Here is an 18475-nt window from a genome sequence, read left to right on the forward strand (position 1 = left end):
TTCTTTAAATAAAACAGGGTGCCCACTCACACCTGATTGTCATCCCATTGATTGAAATCACCTGACTCTAATTTCACCTTCAAATTAACTGCTAATCCTAGAGGTTCACATACTTTTGCCACTCACAGAAATGTAACCTTGGATCATTTTCCTCAATAAATAAATGACCAAGTATAATATTTTTGTCTCATTTGTTTAGCTGGGTTCTCTTTATCTACTTTTAGGACTTGTGTGAAAATCTGATGATGTTTTAGGTCATATTTATGCAGAAATATAGAAAATTCTAAAGGGTTCACAAACTTTCAATCACCACTGTATCATTAAACTTTTTTTTAAATGAAATTTTTATCCCAGTTTGTTCACAAACCTGTACATCATGATATCAGAGAAGGTAGCAACCCGATACCCAGGATCTGTATCAGACAGATAACAGCATGCAATTAAATTTTTTTTTTGTTAAACTAGGGGGAAAATAAATATATATAAATAAATAAAATCCATCAATCTGCTCCTCTAACAAATGGAAAAGACTGAAATTAGATTTTTTTGGGGGGGTAATTTAGTAAAATTTAATTTTTTGAAAAATATTTACATATAAAGACTTGCTCGTTCTTGTTTGTTAGAATTTATTTTGCATTATATTTATACTTTAAAAATTTTTTTTGTTATGCAAGTCATGTGAAACAGTGCAACTGAATTTAAAAGAAAAAAAACTTAATTTTGTGCAAACCTGTGTTTTTAGCTGTGTATTTTCCAGCATTTTTAAAACACTTTAGGTTTAATTTAAAAAAAAAAAAAATGAAAACCCTCTGCTCAAGGTTTCAGTATCGTTCTCGCAAATGAAAACGTGGTTCCGTGCCGCCTCGAGGTGAAGGATATTGCGTGTTGAAGAATTGTGAGATGATATCTTGACATTCAGATAAATATTTGTGTGGAAATGAAACCGATTAAGAATAAAATCACCGGCACAGAGATGGAACAGATGTACAACATCTTTGCGAACTGGGACACGAGCACAAACACAAAGTACTGTTGATTTCTCCGAGTGGGAAGGGGACAAGCGGGGAGGGGCTGGGCAGCTTCTAAACTCTGACAGACTTTCTGAAGCTTTTCTGGTATTTCTGGCATTTTCACAAAAAAAAAGATGAAGAAAATGTCAGATATTCTCCAGCAGCCTGTCACAAGACGAAGACAATCCAAACACACAGAAGAAGTGTGTCACTCCTCAGTGGGCTTCGAAACTTCAAAACAGTACAGATTGACTGATAGCATGCTGACGTCAGGCTAAAAACCAGTCCAAGAACAGAACCATCTTGTTTTATTTGTTTGTCAAGATGGGATGGAAGTGAAAAAAGGATAAAAAGCCCCGTTATGTATTTGGAACTCTGCCTAGATTGAGAGATGCTGCTGAAATGCAACGCCTTTAGGAAAAAAGATGACAACACAGCACAAGACCAACACACACACACACACTTCAAACTGGTCTTGTGCGTTTGTCCAGAAACAGTACTCTTATACGTGCAACCTAATCATCTGACCGTATTATACAAGTAAAAACACTCCATGTCACACTGTAAGAGGAAAATAAATCAACAGTAAGGTGGTGCGATGAAGCCGAGTGACTGGTGCGACAGCTCCCAACTCTGAAGCTGATTATTTTTCTATCACAGCAATTTGTCAATAATGACAATGTATTAAAGCGCAGATACGCTGTGCTTAGGGTGCATGAGTTGCCCCCTAAAAATGAAAAGTTCCTCCGATCATGATGCATTTTTGTTTTTATGTTCCTTTTGGTAAGAAAACACACTGGGTGAAATATTTTGACAAAATTCAAAAGTTTAATGGTGGCACCAGGAGCTCAAAGTTATGGAAAAAGCTGCTATTTTATGACTTTTATGACAAAATTTCGATCACTTTTCATGAAACATTATGGCGCCTTATAGAGTATACCAAATATCTTAGATATACATTTTTAGTCCATATTCTAAATATATTATCAAGCACAGTTTGAGTTTTAGCTGCTCACTGAATCATTGTTCAACTACTTTTAAACAATACAAATGTATTATGAATCACATTAATGCTTCTCAATCCCTTGCAAAGGTTCTTAACATGATCTCTGGCTCACAGGAAATCAATAAATGGAGTCCAACATTGTGATTCAAACCTTACGCGAAAACATAAAATAAGCATTTTTTGGCAAAAAAAATGAACCTCATGGTGCCACCATTAGACTTTTGAATATGGTCCAAAAATTTTACAGGATGTCTTTATTGGTGAAAAGGAACACCCAAACAAAAATGCATCGGATTTTATGAAAGTGAGGGCAACTGATGCACCCTAGCGGTGCTCCACCGGGCTGAGAGACGTCGGCACCACGCTGTCACTTGTGCACCCCCCCAAAAAAAAAATCAATCAATATCATAAAGTTAACAATGCAGAGTACTTTCTGCATCTCAATATCTCCTATTCCCTCTGAAAATGACTAATAACTATAGAAAGAGGACGATGTTGTAATATATAGGTCTTGACGATCCTGGAACTCAACTCAGAAGTGAAAATAAAGGGTTTCGGTGCGTGCACTGATTGCTGTTCACAATCAGACATAAAACCGCATTCTCTGTGCTGGTTGCTAGATGGCGCTGTTGCATGATTTGACCTCTATTCTGTTCCTGGAATCCTGGAATTGGAAAATGAAGAGGCACGCTACTAAGGCGCCGTTTACACATACCTGGGTATTTTTAAAAACGCAGACCTTTGCCTTCGTTTGTGCCTTTCGTTTATGCACAAAGAGTTTTTTCCTCTGAAAACGATTCTTTCTAAAAACCCCGGCAAAAGTGGAGATTTTTTGAAAACTCCGTTTTGCGTTTGTGTGTAAAGAGACCAAAACGGAGTTTTAGGCAATCTTCGCGCCACAAAAGAGCGACCATTGTACATATGACAAGCATGGAAACACTCAGAGTAGCAGCGTTTCTGTTAAGAGCTATATTCGCCTGTTTGCTTTTGAGAATAAAGCTCATAAAGCTCATTGACCAGCAGAGACGCATTAGGGCTCGGAGGGCAGCAATTGCGGAGCTTCTGGTGACCAAAAGAGCCCGACCGTACCACCGCCAGCGTCGGCGATTTTGGGTTCGACCTGGACGGACTGCTATCTGGTGGGAGAATTTCGAGAATGGCGTTGTCGTCCCGGAGGAATGGCAGGAAAATTTCAGAATGTCGCGATCCTCACTCCTGTCACTCGCAGAGTTGGTACGTCCGTACATACAGGGTGAGTGTACTCACATGCGCGCTTTTGTCAATGTCGTCAAAAAAGTTGCCTGCACACTCTGGCGTAGTTTAACAGCTCTTGACAGCGTATTTATGCGGATCAATATAAATGTAGTTTAAAAAAAAAAACAAACAAACCCCGCTGTGTGCAAGAAGTTATTTTGGAAAACGGAGTTTAGAAAATATGCGTTTTTAAAAATACCCGGGCATGTGTAAACAGCGCCTAAGTGTTTTCATTTAAAATCTAATTTTGGCCTTTAAATTTGTCCCCTTAAATATTTGGCAAGGTAATAAGTAAATAAATAAACAAACCGCCGAGCAAATTTCCAAGCTGAACCGTCCGTAAATCAGCCCTCGATGCCACCAGAATGCACCATTTGCAGTCTCCAATTTCAAAATTTTCCAGGGGAACATGTTCCTGGACCCCCCCGAGCAGCCTTCAGGGCTCTCTGGGCCAGGCTCTGCTTCAGTAGCGCCGCTCTGATGTTTCTCCCCTGGGGAAAGCCTTCTTAAAGAATGAACTGATGCATTTTTTATCCACATTTAAAAGTTGTGGGACATCCGTGAAACAAGCAAGTTCCCATTATCATTTCAGCTCATCACTTTCTTTTGATGTTAATAAGCCCAAAAAGCGTCTGCTACATGAGACTGTGTGAACGAGCTGTTACTATGGAAACAATCCTGTATTAGAATGTGCGTGTTAAATGTATATAAACCTGTGATACAGCAGGGAACGAAACACCACCTTCGGACCAATCACAGTCCAGAATTCAGCAGTGTTTGAATTGGCACTGGAAGATATGACGATGCTTATATCGTGACAAATTGCGATACACTGAGATATCATGGGGATCCTGATTTTTTTTTTTTTAAACTAGAAACTCTGGAAGCAGACTTTATTTAAAATATTTTTTTAAAAATAAACACCTGTTTTGAATTCATTTTATAAAGGTTTCTTTTTAAAATGCAATGAGACTATTTTTTCTGGCAGTTTGTTCGAAAACCGATATCATGCATCATAGAAATGTCCTGAAATATCGCGATATATGATTTTGGTCATATCGCTCATCCCTAGTCCCAATTCTGACCTCTTTTCTGACAAAATTAACTTTATTTCCCCTCATTAAAAAGACTCCAGATACTTGGTGGAGTGTTTACGTTCCTTTCAAAGATGCACACATCATTTACCGTAATTAGGTTTCAATTCCTCAAACAAATGCGATACAAGTAAATGGTTGGTGCGCGCCGAAATATCTCATGCACATGTTGGTTCAATCTTGGCGTCAGGCATCAGTGTGGTGAAGAAATTAAAGATAAATGAATAAAGCCTCGACTAAATGGACCAAAACAAACACTCTGTTCGTAACCAGTTCTTCAAATTTAATTCTATGCCTTGGATGTGTTCCATAACAGATTAAAAGATAATCCTGACGCAAGTTCTAGCTATTATTTTCTGATTAGCTCTCTGAAGATGGAAGCGAGAGTTGCTTTAAAAGCTCTAATTAATTTCAGTGATGTATTAAAGCATCATTAAACGTCGTTGTGGACTCGCCATTTCTCCAAGAACAATAAAAGTGAAGGAACGGTTTGCGTCTCGCTCTGTCAAGCTCAGATAAAAGCTTTGGGGTGTGTGTGTGTGTGTGTGTGTGTGTGTGTGTGTGTGTGTGAGTGAGTGAGAGAGAACGTTTTTGAAACGCTGGCTAAATGCTCTTGCGTAAAGATGATTTTGGCAGAAGTGGAGAAATTAGGAAGGGCTGATTGGAGGAGAGCAAGTAGTACACAAGGATTGAAGGGGTTTTAGTGAAACTGTAGCCAGGAAAATCTGAGTAGGGTTCAAAATTTTTTGAAAACAGTGAGGGAGAGTGCTTCAAAAAAAGAGAAAAGTAGTGGTGTCCTGGAAAAACATGGTGCTGCTTTACTAAACGGAGGCTCAGGCAGTTTACGATGGAAAGAAATAAAGGATTCCTTCATCACCTCGGCCCGGGTGTTGTGGTGGGATATTTCGGGACGGTGAATGTGAACGCTCCCTAGTGCTCGTCCTGTGGGTGAGAGTGTTGATAGAGCTTTAGAGAAAAGTTAAATTTAGACACAGCTTGCTGTTAAAGTCCTATCATCACGACAACGCCACGCAACTTTCTTCCAAATCTCTCCATAGTTTATCCAGCAAGTACCAGAAAGGGGGGGGGGGGGGGGAGTCGTCCCCCCCCTTCCTTTTCTTGAGCAGTCTGACCGAAGACTAATCTAAACACCAAAATCCATTTCTTTTTTTTCTTTTTTTTAATAAAAGCAAATTAGATTAGATAGAACTTTATTGATCCCTTTGGGAGGGTTCCATCAGGGAAATTAAGATTCCAGCAGCATCATTACAGATAAACAGAGAAAAGAAATAGAGAAAACTTCTAGATAAATTAAAATAAGTATTCACATATACAAATATAAAAAGAATAAAGATATGGGGAAGACAGGAGGGGGGGCAGCAGGAGAGATATTGCACTTTATATTGCACATTGTCCGGTATTGGTTTTTGTCAGGCTAGGCTGCTGCTCCTTCCCGTCCTCTGTCCTCCTGTTCCCCCTCCTCCCCCCCAGAGAGGAGTTGTACAGTCTGATGGCGTGAGGGACAAAGGAGTTTTTAAGTCTGTTCGTCCTGCACTTGGGAAGGAGCATTCTGTATTCCTGCTTTAAAATAATGTAAAACATAACCAGAGCGGGGCGGCACGGTGGTGTAGTGGTTAGCGCTGTCGCCTCACAGCAAGAAGGTCTGGGTTCGAGCCCCGTGGCCGGCGAGGGCCTTTCTGTGCGGAGTTTGCATGTTCTCCCCGTGTCCGCGTGGGTTTCCTCCGGGTGCTCCGGTTTCCCCCACAGTCCAAAGACATGCAGGTTAGGTTAACTGGTGACTCTAAATTGAGCGTAGGTGTGAGTGTGAATGGTTGTCTGTGTCTATGTGTCAGCCCTGTGATGACCTGGCGACTTGTCCAGGGTGTACCCCGCCTTTCGCCCGTAGTCAGCTGGGATAGGCTCCAGCTTGCCTGTGACCCTGTAGAACAGGATAAAGCGGCTACAGATGAGATGAGATGACCAGAGCGTCAGTGGTGCAGCAGCTCACACGGCTGTACCGTCAGAAACCAGACTCGTTTATAATTCGCAAAGCTGATCTTCAAGAGAACAATTAGAAGAATAAATTGATCAAAACAATACAAATCAAAATCCTTTGAAAAGCTGGAGAACAGGAGAGATTTTTGTGAACTCTGGACGGACGGAAGGACGCCGCGTGACAGCAGTAGCTCATCAGCTATGGCCAGGGAGCTTTTTATATTAAAAAAAAGTAAAAAGTAAATGGGCACTGCAGTCGAGCTTGAACACCGACAACCCCTTTTTTTATTTTGTTCCTGTTACAGTATTTTTCCAACCTAATCAGCTACGACTCCCACACTCTCCGTGAGTTGGGTGAACACGAATGCGTGCTTCATTTGAGACCTGCAAAGTCAGCACAGTGCGCATCTTCAAACTGCTGCTCATGCTGCATCACAGGGCAACGTAACACACTTGAAGGAAAGCACTATCTACCCTCTTCCTCATACAGGAGCTCACAGATGCGTACGATTGGCTGGTGACACTGATTGACTGGAGAGACCAGGTATACCCCTCCCACCCAGACAGAACACCGACAGTACTGCCATCTTCGCTCCCAGGCTGCAGCACTGCCAGGATTCAAACTCACCATCTTCAGACAACAGGGTTGAAGTGCTAGTCTTACGAAAATGACATCATAAAATCCCAGGTTGTGTGTGATATGTTCAAATAGGTTGTCAAATTCAGAGATAAATTAAACACACCCCGTTCGAAGAAGACATTTTTTGCGTTCCTAAATAAATAAATAAAAAAAAAACAAAAAAAAAACAACCACCAAGCTTGTCTGCCATTAGATCGCAGCAATTTATTGGTCAGTGGTGCTGCATGTGTGACATCATCTGCGCCGCTGCCTTCTTTTGTAAAGCTCTCTACACAACTTTACAACAACAAGGACGAAGTAGTAGTAGTGACTCAGAGTCAGCGTGTTTTGGTTTGCTTTTAGATCAGTCTGATCAGGTCTGTCGTCTATCCAAGTATTATATTTGGCCACATAGAAATGACCTTAGAACATTAGTTGTCCTGCGTCAGATCAATAATCAATTCAAGCAACGGGCTAAAGACAAGCTGGACACTTCCTGTACGGCGGTGAGCTCTTTGAGACGGCGCTTCTGACTTTTGTTTCCAGATCGCAGGAACTGCTCCGCGTCCCAGACGTCGCTCAAATCAAATCCTTTCGGGTCAGCCACAATCAGATGTACCTACTTGTTTGAGATCATGTAACACTATGTAACAGCCTTCTATTTATGTTTATTAAACTATTTATGTTGTAATGGTAGACTATCATTGCCAATGTATGACGTTTCAAAGCCAGATCATAATTTACCACCACTGAATCCATGTTTCAGTTTTTTTTTTTAATCAGACAAACTCTTCATATTGCACATTTTCACCATGTAACGCGTGTTCATTTGATTTAATACCCCAGAATGCATCATTGCTGCTTAAACTTGGCAATAATTTGTCAAACACTAACTGTTTTGGTAAATCAGCAGATTTTTGAGGAACAAATTGACAGCTGAATCACGGAATTCCGATAAAAATGAAATCTTTCACAATAGTTTTGTCAATGGGGGGGTGCTGAACCTAATTTGTTTTCTTCGTCACTGCAAAGTTGAAAATGACCTGAGAAATCTTATTTAATGCATTTTAATAAACACTTTAAATTAAATACAGACATTTTATGTAGTATGTGATATGATTTGATAGAAAAACCTTGTTGCTGGGGGCACATGTTTGCAAAATTCACATGCCAAAGATTTTGCGTGTCATTTCCGTTGTTTTCTGGAGTGTCCGTAACGGTCTTGCTGTAACAGAATGCTGCAGAATTTTTTACCATTTTTGGTGATTATGACATGCATTGGTCCTGTTGGCCTCATGTAGGGCTCTAGTTACATATTCATACGTCTTTAGTTGTTATATTAATAGATATATTTGCAATATGTAGTGTCCGTAACGGGTGTAGTGTCCGTAACGCCAAATTGATATTTTGGTAAAGCCAGTTAATTGAGACTTCTTGACAAATTTAAATGAAACCTTCATGTGAGAATGACGCAAATTAATCATTCTTCTCTCAAAGTTGTAATTGATTGAATTAAGACCCCACAGGCCAACTATTTGAACATTAAATTATTAAAATCAAGATATTACCAAAATGTATTTTGACCATTCAAGATACAGCCCTGGCTTGTTAATAACATTTTTTTACATCTCATCTCATTATCTGTAGCCGCTTTATCCTGTTCTACAGGGTCGCAGGCGAGCTGGAGCCTATCCCAGCTGACTACGGGTGAAAGGCGGGGTACACCCTGGACAAGTCGCCAGGTCATCACAGGGCTGACACATAGACACAGACAACCATTCACACTCACATTCACACCTACGCTCAATTTAGAGTCACCAGTTAACCTAACCTGCATGTCTTTGGACTGTGGGGGAAACCGGAGCACCCGGAGGAAACCCACGCGGACACGGGGAGAACATGCAAACTCCACACAGAAAGGCCCTCGCCGGCCACGGGGCTCGAACCCGGACCTTCTTGCTGTGAGGCGACAGCGCTAACCACTACACCACCGTGCCACCCATTTTTTTTACATAATGTGCTTTTTAACATTTTTGTTTTTGAGACGGCTATTTATGTACAGTTGAACCTCGTTTGAGTGGCCTCCCCTATTGCCGGCCAAAAGTGGCCTTATAAATGAGGTGGCTGTTCACGAGAGGTCCAAATGCATCCATGAGACAGCCAAATGTGGCCTTTCATAAGAGGTGGCTGCTCACATAAGTGACCTCTCTAGAGAGGTATTACAATTACTAGTATTTTCCAAAAGCGTGTTTAAGTATGTATAACATGTGGTGTTGATCCTGTGTTGATATTAATATACTAGTATTACCCGGTAGGTTTCGCTCTGCTGCATGATGCAATGTTCGAGTAGTCACCCTTGTTTTTTTAATAATTCGTTAAGGTGTAATGTGTAGTAGATACAGTGTGTCATGACTAATTGTACTAAAAACATTTCTCTGAAACACGTCCCATGTTGTGACTTTGGGAATAACCCAAGACACATTGTGTAGTGTCCGTAACGTTATGTGTAACGTTGTTCAACAAGTATATAAGCTATGTAATCTTTGATGGAAAGGACAACCAACTGTCAATTAATTAAGGAACTAGTATAATAAGCCGATACTATGCATAAAATGATGTTTTGTGAGCCCAATAATTGGAGCTTTAATAAAGTGTTGTGAAATTTTGTGTTTCTCTGTCTAATATCGGGGTCCCTGATAACGTGTCACATAACTAGAAGACCCAGCAAATATATGTAACTATACTCAGTTGTAACATTCGACAGGGCACTTTATGGCATAACGGTTCGTTGCCCCATCAACATTTGCTTTTGAGGTGTTTTAAGTGGATCTATCCCGTTATATCTTTTAATGTAGTGTCCGTAACGTCAACAACCTAGCAGAATGGGGCATGTATAAAATGAGGTACATTTTCAAAACGGAAAGAGAATGCTACATGAAATTTTAGGTATGGGACCCCAATATGTTCAAGCCCATAATATCACAGTTTTGACCATTTTGGGTAACCTTGGGTTTTTTGTTATTTTGGAACCTATAAGGTCCATCCGATCTTGGCTGACCCGTTTGTGAATCTGCCTCACAAATTTATGCACGGAGGAGACACCAAACCATCCTGTCGGCTTGAAGTTACCTCTCTTTGCCCGTACAAATCGAACCTATTTATTCCGCAAGGTGTCCTGCCAACTTTGGATTATAAGGGATCAAAATTTGGGGTTTTGTTTTTTCTTTAAAATAAATCTGCTCCACTTGAACGACACACCTCTTAGGAGGCATGCTTTGGTTTCAGTTTTGTTTCGAAATTTAAAAAAAAAAAAATGCTACACTTTGCAAAGCAGACAAAGCCAGAAATGCCACCAACTTGCAAGCATTGCACAAGTCACTTCCTTCTAATTAGCCATAACCTCCCAGAAACGCATTCGTGTAATGGCAGACTCAAAGAGCCAAACTTTACCAACTAAACAGAACATGTTCCTGTTCTCGTATTAAAATACAATTTAGACAGTAAACTATTTAACATGTCTAGTTCTAGAAGGTATAATTTCCGTGGTTTATATCTCAGTCAGATGCAGCATCTCACGTTATTTGTTCAAACTCTGAATTTGACTTTGTGTGGGAATAAAGACGACATTTTTAAAACCGACTCTTCACCGCATGGCTAATTTGCATCAAGCGCTGCCACCTACTGGACACATTTTTAACTGCAGTAACAAATGTTCTTTTAACGGCGGTTTTGAGAACGAGTATTCGGAAACACTGACGAATCTTCAAAGCTTATAAATTGTCCAGACCCTCTGTAGTTAGCCAGACCATCACTGGAAAGCTTGAGTGTAAAACTGAAAACAAATTCAGGGTCCATCAGGGTCATTCTCTCGGCCTTACCTCGGGTCAAGCGAAAAGTTTTTTTTTTAACCATGAAGATTACATGTTCGAAGCACATTAAAGCCAAAAACAAAGATTGACAGGAAGTACATAAAAACACTGCTATTAAAACTAACACAAACCACATAAATTTCCTGCCATTGTTGAAGCTGATTTCCAGTAGTATATCAGGAATAATTCACACACCAGAGAGAGAGAGAGAGAGAGAGAGAGAGACAGAGAGAGCGAGAGAGAGCGAGCTAGCTCTTCTTCCTTCATGTTATTAAAAGGTAGTGAATGCTCTCTGTAGCTGTATTTATATCCAGTCATGAGGTCAGCATCGCTGTTCAATAGCAAGGGGACGAGTGAGACGAGCTTTAACGGGTGATCTCTTTCATTCAAGCCGCCTGGAGCCCCGAGGAGAAGGAAGATGATGCACAACACAAAGGTTGGAGAGCAGCTGCTTCCGAATACGACCCGCGTTTCATGTTGATGTTCCTGCCGTGTCAGCCACAGGGTCTCTCACCGGCCACAGAGACAGACGCACTGATCGCGTCTAATAAAGCTGGGGGGGAAAATAAATTCTTCCATCACTGAATTACCCATCATCCTCCACGGTGTTCCTATCATCACCTCCAAACTAACCACTGTGTACTCTGTTCCGTGTCAGGACCGGTGGGCGGAGCTAAAACGAATGAACAACTGGTGGTCGCCAAAGAGTCGCACCGATTCATCGAGTGTCGAGTCCAAAGTTTCTCTCACAGTCCAAAAAAAAAAGGGTTTTTTTTGTGGATTTAACAAATATAATTTTAAACACAAATTTAACTGAAGTGTCAGATTTACGCCAAAAAGTTGTTTTATTTTGATCAGATTTGATCCCACTGATCCAATTCAAACCTGCCATCTAGTTCCAGCAAATCCCAAATTAATTTTGTGCCCTAAATACGGGATGTGATGAGTGCACTTCCTGATGCCCTTTATTACTGGAAAAATATCTAAGATTTGGAAAAAAAAATTTTTTAAACGAACAGCTGTGTATTTGTGCACATTTTTAATATTGTTTGATACGGACTGCACACAATCTCCTCTGTATTTCCAATAAGGATTAAAGTATTGGCACGAGGTATTCAATTTTTAAGGCCATGTCTGTCTGTCCGTCTGCAAGTAAGGGCTAAACACAGAAATGAATAAAAAACATTTTAAAACAGTGAAAATAATAGGTTCAGAAACCAATCCATGCGATTTCAAATTAATTGGGGATAAAAGTGTCTAAAAATCTTTTTCGGGGACACTGTTTCAAATACCTTCCTAAAGGACCTCAGTGAAAACAGTGCTGTCTGATGCCATTAAAACTAGAGCACTTCGATAAAATGTGCTTTAAAGCCAGAGGACTCGGACATGACTGACAAAACAGAGCCTCTTATTAATTTAAGTTAATAAACACATTAATTAAAAAAAAAAAAAGGCATTTGCGAGTCTTGAACTTGGCTCACTCGGGTGTTCGGGAGCGCAGCGCAGGCGGCCATTTTGTTTCAAAATCATTTATTTGAATTCTGTCAAATGAAGAAAATTCACAGTGCACTGTTAGTGCAATAAAACATCACATATTTTCAAGTATGTGAAAATATAAGCACGTCAAATAAAACAGTTTAAGAGCCATTTTAGTGGCACGTCAAGCAATGAGAGTCATTCCTTAAAAAAATAAATTAAAATTTAAAATAAAACCCATCAAGAAGCATCTTCCAGTCAACTTATTTTACGTGATTAAAAGTAGAACTTGGGATCTTAAACACCGAACACTCCGCCGTTGAATAGCAAAAGGAGTGATTCATCCTGACGGCGTTAATGGAAACACATTAAGCTGAGTGTTTTACATAATGAATTAAAATGGATAGGTTTTAAAAGCATTTGAATTTCAGATTCAGCACAACGTAATGTTTTGATCCAAAACTGGTACCCGCAGCATTGTAATTAACTGGGAAGCTGAACACCAGACTTTAAAAGACTTCCAGTCCTCCAAGCTGAAGCCATCACTCGTTTTCCTCGAGTTAGTCCACGAGACTGCCATGTTTATTACACCTCTATTCCACGGGCGACTGCTCTAAGACAACGAGGGAGGCTCAGCCTCCTCTAAAAATGACGAACATCGTGTAGGATGAATTGCGCTAGGCTTATGTTATAGCCGACCTTATAACATTGCTATTTCAGATCCAGAATCATAGAAATATATGTGCTCAACCCAACTACAGTGCGAAATCATTCCCTTATAACTTTAATGTGTGCGTGAGTTTTTCCCCCTCGTGACAGCGCGATGCAATGCAGCCTCAGTGCACTTCAATGGCATTTGGGAGCTCTGCGCTTTTCAATCTCAAAATGCAAGATGGTTATTGGACAAATACTGCGAAAATGCCCGCCTACGGACTCCGAGCCTCACATGGGAGGGACATGGCAGTTTCCGCGAGGAGACTGGTGATTGGTGAAAGCGGCCGGATATTTTCTTTGATTGACAGCTCGTTTCAAATATAGACAGGCAGCGGTGAATTTCAGTTCAGTCCCATGCAGATTCGCGAGTGCTGTGGTGTATTGTAAGAGATCAGCTTACATTTCGATTTCATTCATTACATACGGTTTCTACCAGCTTTTTTAGTTTGTATATATTTCCATTGTAAATATAGTGTTGTCAAGTTTGCTTTCTTAGTTCCAGAAATTTCGTTTATTTGAGTGACTAAACTTGAACTTGAGGGGGCTAGTCAGCTAGCAAGAAAGCTGCGCACGGAAGCCAAGCATTGCTGATTTAATTTTGGTGAAGCCATTTGCCAGTCTTCCTTTCGAGGAAAAAATTAAAATTAAAGAGCAGGGTAGACCAACGCCTCAAATTGACTTGGTGAAAAAGGTAGGGAATAACACTCGTTCCTTTCAGCTCTCCTGGTACGAGAAAGTGAATTGGCTAACAGCAAGTGACCCACATCAACAACAGTAAATAGGCTACTTTAGTAATATGTCATGGATGGACCAAAAATATAGAATCTATTTAAAATGTTTATGCTGAGTATATTATATTGGAATATATATTTTTCTGGATACAAATTAAACACAGCTACAATTTGGAAAACATTTTTAAACAAAAACACAGCCGAGAACATTTCACACTACAGACCTGGATTAAAAGTGAAGGGTTATCAAAATTGTCAATAAAACATTTCTCAGTCAAAATAAGTAAAATATAGGGAAAGTGTCATTGAATGAAATGTGTGGCACCCGGCTCTATGTTTGGCTCCCCAAGGTCAGTGCTTGTGCCTATTCCAGAACACTCTGCTGTTACTGCTGAGGTTCCTGACAAAGAGCTGCTTTCAATAATGATCAATTTTTAAACAACATGCCACAATTTTAAAATATAAAATGTTAAAATATACCCCTCCCCCCCAACACCACCATCATGTATATTGGACAGTAGGCTAATGGGCCAAAAGAACCTGTTATTTCACAGTTTGTGACGCTGCCAACAATCAGCCAGATCAGAGGCAAGAGTATGGGCAAAATTGATGTTTTTTCTTTTAAAATCTGGAAATATCGTAACCGACCAGCCTCCCCTGTTTGAAAGACTACCAGCCACCACTGCTCTATTCATAAAAGCACCATTTAATGCTGAATATCTGACTTTATAAGGCAGTGTATTGAACGCATCTCTCAATATACAGACATTTCAAATCCAGAGGCTCGTACTGAAAGAAATGATACGATAATATGTGCACCCCTGACCATCACACCGTCAACATTCCCAACCCTGAAAGAACCCTTTTTCTAAGAGCGTCTTTATAATTCTTTATTTATTCTTGCAGTGTAAAATCCAGTCCAAGTTATCTCTCATTATCTTCTTTTCAACACCTAGAACCTGTCATGGGGTTCAACATTTGGGACACTTTTAGAAAAACGGTTCTTCAACACCAGCGTTATGGGTTGATTGGATCATTAATGGCTCTTAGCTTCCTGAAAAAGGAAAAAAAGTGCATGTTCTTTCAGTTTTGTTGAGAGTTCTTCAGCCCCAGTGAGCGAACATGGTATGAAGACTGCATTTTGGTTTTTCCTTTCCAGTAATATATTACACAGCCAAAAGTATGTGGACACCTAACCATCACACAACCCCCATTCCAGATTCATTCCACTCTTCTCATCTGGGAAGGCTTTCCATTAGATTTTTGGGCGTGGCTGTAGGGGTGAGTGTTCATTTGCGAGTTCAGGGACTGACGTTGGGATGTCGAGGAGGTCTGGGGTGCAGTCGGTGTTCCAGTTCATTCCAAAGGTCTTCAGTGAGGTTGAGGTCAGTCAGGGCTCACTCAAGTTCTTCCACTCCAGGTCTTCATGGAGCTCGATTTGTGTACAGCAGCACCGTCATGCTGGAGCAGGTTTGGGTCTCTTAGTTCCAGTGAAGGGAAATTGTAAAGCTAAAAGACATTCAAGACAATTTTTGAGAAGAGTTTGTGGAAGAGCCACATCTGGTGTGAGGGTCAGATGTCCACATACTTTTGGCTGTAGAGAGTAAATCTGGGTGCAGCAATCAGGAAGTGATCAAGTCCTTGTTTAACAATTCACACGTCTCTAATGTCGATTTTTTTTCTTGCTTATTTATTTATAGCTGTATTTTTCTCAGCACCTTCTGCTACCCTGGAATGTTTTATCATGTCTTTAAAGTCTGTCTGAATGCTCCAAGCTTGAACTAAATCGTGTCTGTGATGAAAGATCTTGCTTCCAGTGGTGGAGTTTTGAACCATGTGCTGCATGTCTGCTTGTTCGGTGCAGGATAAACAATCCGGTGCCCTGTTTATGCTCAAACTGTGCTCGGAGATAAATGTGCATTTTATTTGGTTTAATTTTATTATAAATTTTTTTTTTTACCTTTGATCTGTGAACTTCTCCATCATCATCTTCTCCTCCAACACCCAGGATTTTCCGAGTCTTGAGGCGGCTAATTAAATCGGTCTGACTGTGCTTCTTCATGAGAGGAGGGGGAGGTTTGGAGGCCATGGTGTAGAAGAAGAGGTAGACGCTGCACTCGGCGTTACTGCCGAGAGAGAGAGAGAGAGAGAGAGAGAGAGAGAGAGAGAGAGAGAGAGAGAGAAAGAAAGAAAGAAAGAACGAAAGAACGAAAGAAAGAACGAAAGAAAGAAAGAAAGAAAGAAAGAAAGAAAGAAAGAAAGAAAGAACAAAATCAGTTAAACGCAGTTTGACTCTTTCAAAACTTCTAGTTTGTACGTTTGCTGAGGAAGCTCATTTAATATCTACGTCGCTGCTCAGTTCTGCATTCCGATTGGTCAGGTGTGAATTAACCTTCTATAACTGCAATATTACAGGGTTAAATTAATGGACTTAAATTTATGGAACACTGACGGAAGGAAGGAGTCTCCAGTGTCAGAGATGAAGCTGGAACCAAGTTTTAGGACATGTTCAGAAAATAGGACTTTACACACTGAGGTTTCTCAGCTGTATTTTTTTTGGGGGGGGGGGGGGGGGGGGCGGCGTATAGTGAGGGAACGACCGTTTATAGCTGCTATAAGTCTCATCTCATTATCTCTAGCCGCTTTATCCTGTTCTACAGGGTCGCAGGCGAGCTGGAGCCTATCCCAGCTGACTACAGGCGAAAGGCGGGGTACACCCTGGACAAGTCGCCAGGTCATCACAGGGCTGACACATAGACACAGACAACCATTCACACTCACATTCACACCTACGCTCAATTTAGAGTCACCAGTTAACCTAACCTGCATGTCTTTGGACTGTGGGGGAAACCGGAGCACCCGGAGGAAACCCACACGGACACGGGGAGAACATGCAAACTCCACACAGAAAGGCCCTCGCCGGCCACGGGGCTCGAACCCGGACCTTCTTGCTGTGAGGCGACAGCGCTAACCACTACACCACCGTGCCGCCCTGCTATAATAAGAAGTGAGAGCAGGAATTTTTTTTTATTTTTATTATATATAAAAGACAACCTCACTGCTCCTTAATAACAATAATATAATTGTCAACAAATTGCTGTGGAAAAAGAGGATGAAACTCTATTCCTTATATAATAAGCAAGGAATTGAAATAATGTAACGTGTTAAATTACATCATGAAGTCCTCAGCTTTACAACCCCAATTCCAAAAAAGTAAGGCTGCTGTGTAAACTGTCAATAAAACAGAAAGCAGTGATTTGCGAGTCATGGAAACCCTATATTTCATTGAAAATAGTACAAAGACAACGCATCAAATGTTGAAACTGAGAAATTTTGTTTTTTTGAAAAATGTATGCTCATTTTGAATTCGATGCCAGCAACACATTTTAGAAAAGTTAGGGCAGGGGCGTGTTTACCATGGTGTTGCATCACCTCTACTTTTAACTACACTCTGTAAACGGTTGGGAACTGAGGAGACCAATTGCTGTAGATTTGAAAGAGAAACGTTGTTCTGTTCATGCCTGATATACAATTTCAGTTGCTCAACAGTTCGGGGTCTCCTTTGTCGTATTTTGCTCTTCATAATGCACCAAATGTTTTAAATGGGAGACCGGTCTGGATTGCAGCAGGCCAGTTTAGCACCCAGACTCTTTTACTATGGAGCCATGCAGTTTTAATACGTGCAGAAAGCAGTTTGGCATTATCTTGCTGAAAGAAGGAAGGCCTTCCCGGAAGGGGTGGGGTGGGGGGGGGGGGGGGGGGGAGAGATTTTGTCTGGATGGCAGCATGTTGCTCTGAAACATGTTACTATCATTCAGCATTAATGACGTCTTCCCAGATGTACAAGCTCCCCATGTCATGTGCACTAACGCCCCCTCATACCATCACAGATGCTGCTTTTGAACTGCGCACTGATGATAAGCCGGATGGTCCCTCTCCTCTTTAGCCTGGAGGACATGGTGTCCACGATTTCTAAAAAGAATTTCTACTTTTGATTCATCAGACCTCGGGACAGTTTTCCACTTCGCCTCAGTCCATCGTAAAAGAGCTCGGGCCCAGAGAAGGGGGCGGGGTTTCTGGATATTGTTTATATCTGGTTTTAACTTGCATTTGTGGATGCAGTAATGAAGTGTTTTCACAGACGATGGTTTTCTGAAGTATTCCTGAGCCCATACAGTGATTTCCACTACAGACACGTGTCTGCTTTTAATGCAGTGTCTCCTGAGGGCCTGAAGATCACAGGCATCCAGTGTCAGTTTTCAGCCTTGTCTCTTGCATACAGAGATTTCTCCAGATTCTCTGAATCTTTTAATGATATTATGGACTATAGATGATGTGATCCACAAATTCTTTGCAATTTTACATTGAGAATGTTTCGTTATTCTTAAATTGTTGCACTGTTTGCCCACACAGTCTTTCACACAGCGATGAACCCCGCCCCATCTTTACTTCTGAGAGACTCCGCCTCTCTGGGATGCTTTTTTTATACCCAATCATCTTACTGACCTGTTGACAATTAACCTAATAAGGTTTTTTTTTTTTTTAGCATTACACAACTTTTTCAGTCTTTTGTTGCTCCGGTCTCAACTTTTCTGAAACATGTTGCTGACATCAAATTCAAAATGAGCTTATATTTTTCAAAAAACAATAAAATTTCAGTTTCAACATTTGATATGCTGTCTTTGGACCATTTTCAGTGAAATGTAG

General features: G+C 40.7%; 1 protein-coding gene across 3 annotated transcripts in view; it reads right to left on the reverse strand.

The window, feature by feature from the left end:
• tp53i11a (tumor protein p53 inducible protein 11a) overlaps nucleotides 1–18475 on the reverse strand; it is a 113737-nt gene that overhangs the window by 24291 nt on the left and 70971 nt on the right. For 2 of the 3 annotated variants that reach the window (XM_060940796.1, XM_060940797.1), the window contains exon 2: nucleotides 15729–15894. The exons of the other annotated variant lie outside the window; for it this stretch is intronic. In XM_060940796.1, coding sequence (XP_060796779.1) covers nucleotides 15729–15857 — 129 coding nt within the window. In that variant the 5' untranslated portion in view covers nucleotides 15858–15894. The remainder of the gene's footprint in view (nucleotides 1–15728; nucleotides 15895–18475) is intronic. 3 annotated transcript variants of the gene reach the window in all.

The sequence above is a fragment of the Neoarius graeffei genome, chromosome 15 (genome assembly GCF_027579695.1).
Source record: "Neoarius graeffei isolate fNeoGra1 chromosome 15, fNeoGra1.pri, whole genome shotgun sequence".
NCBI lineage: Eukaryota > Metazoa > Chordata > Actinopteri > Siluriformes > Ariidae > Neoarius > Neoarius graeffei.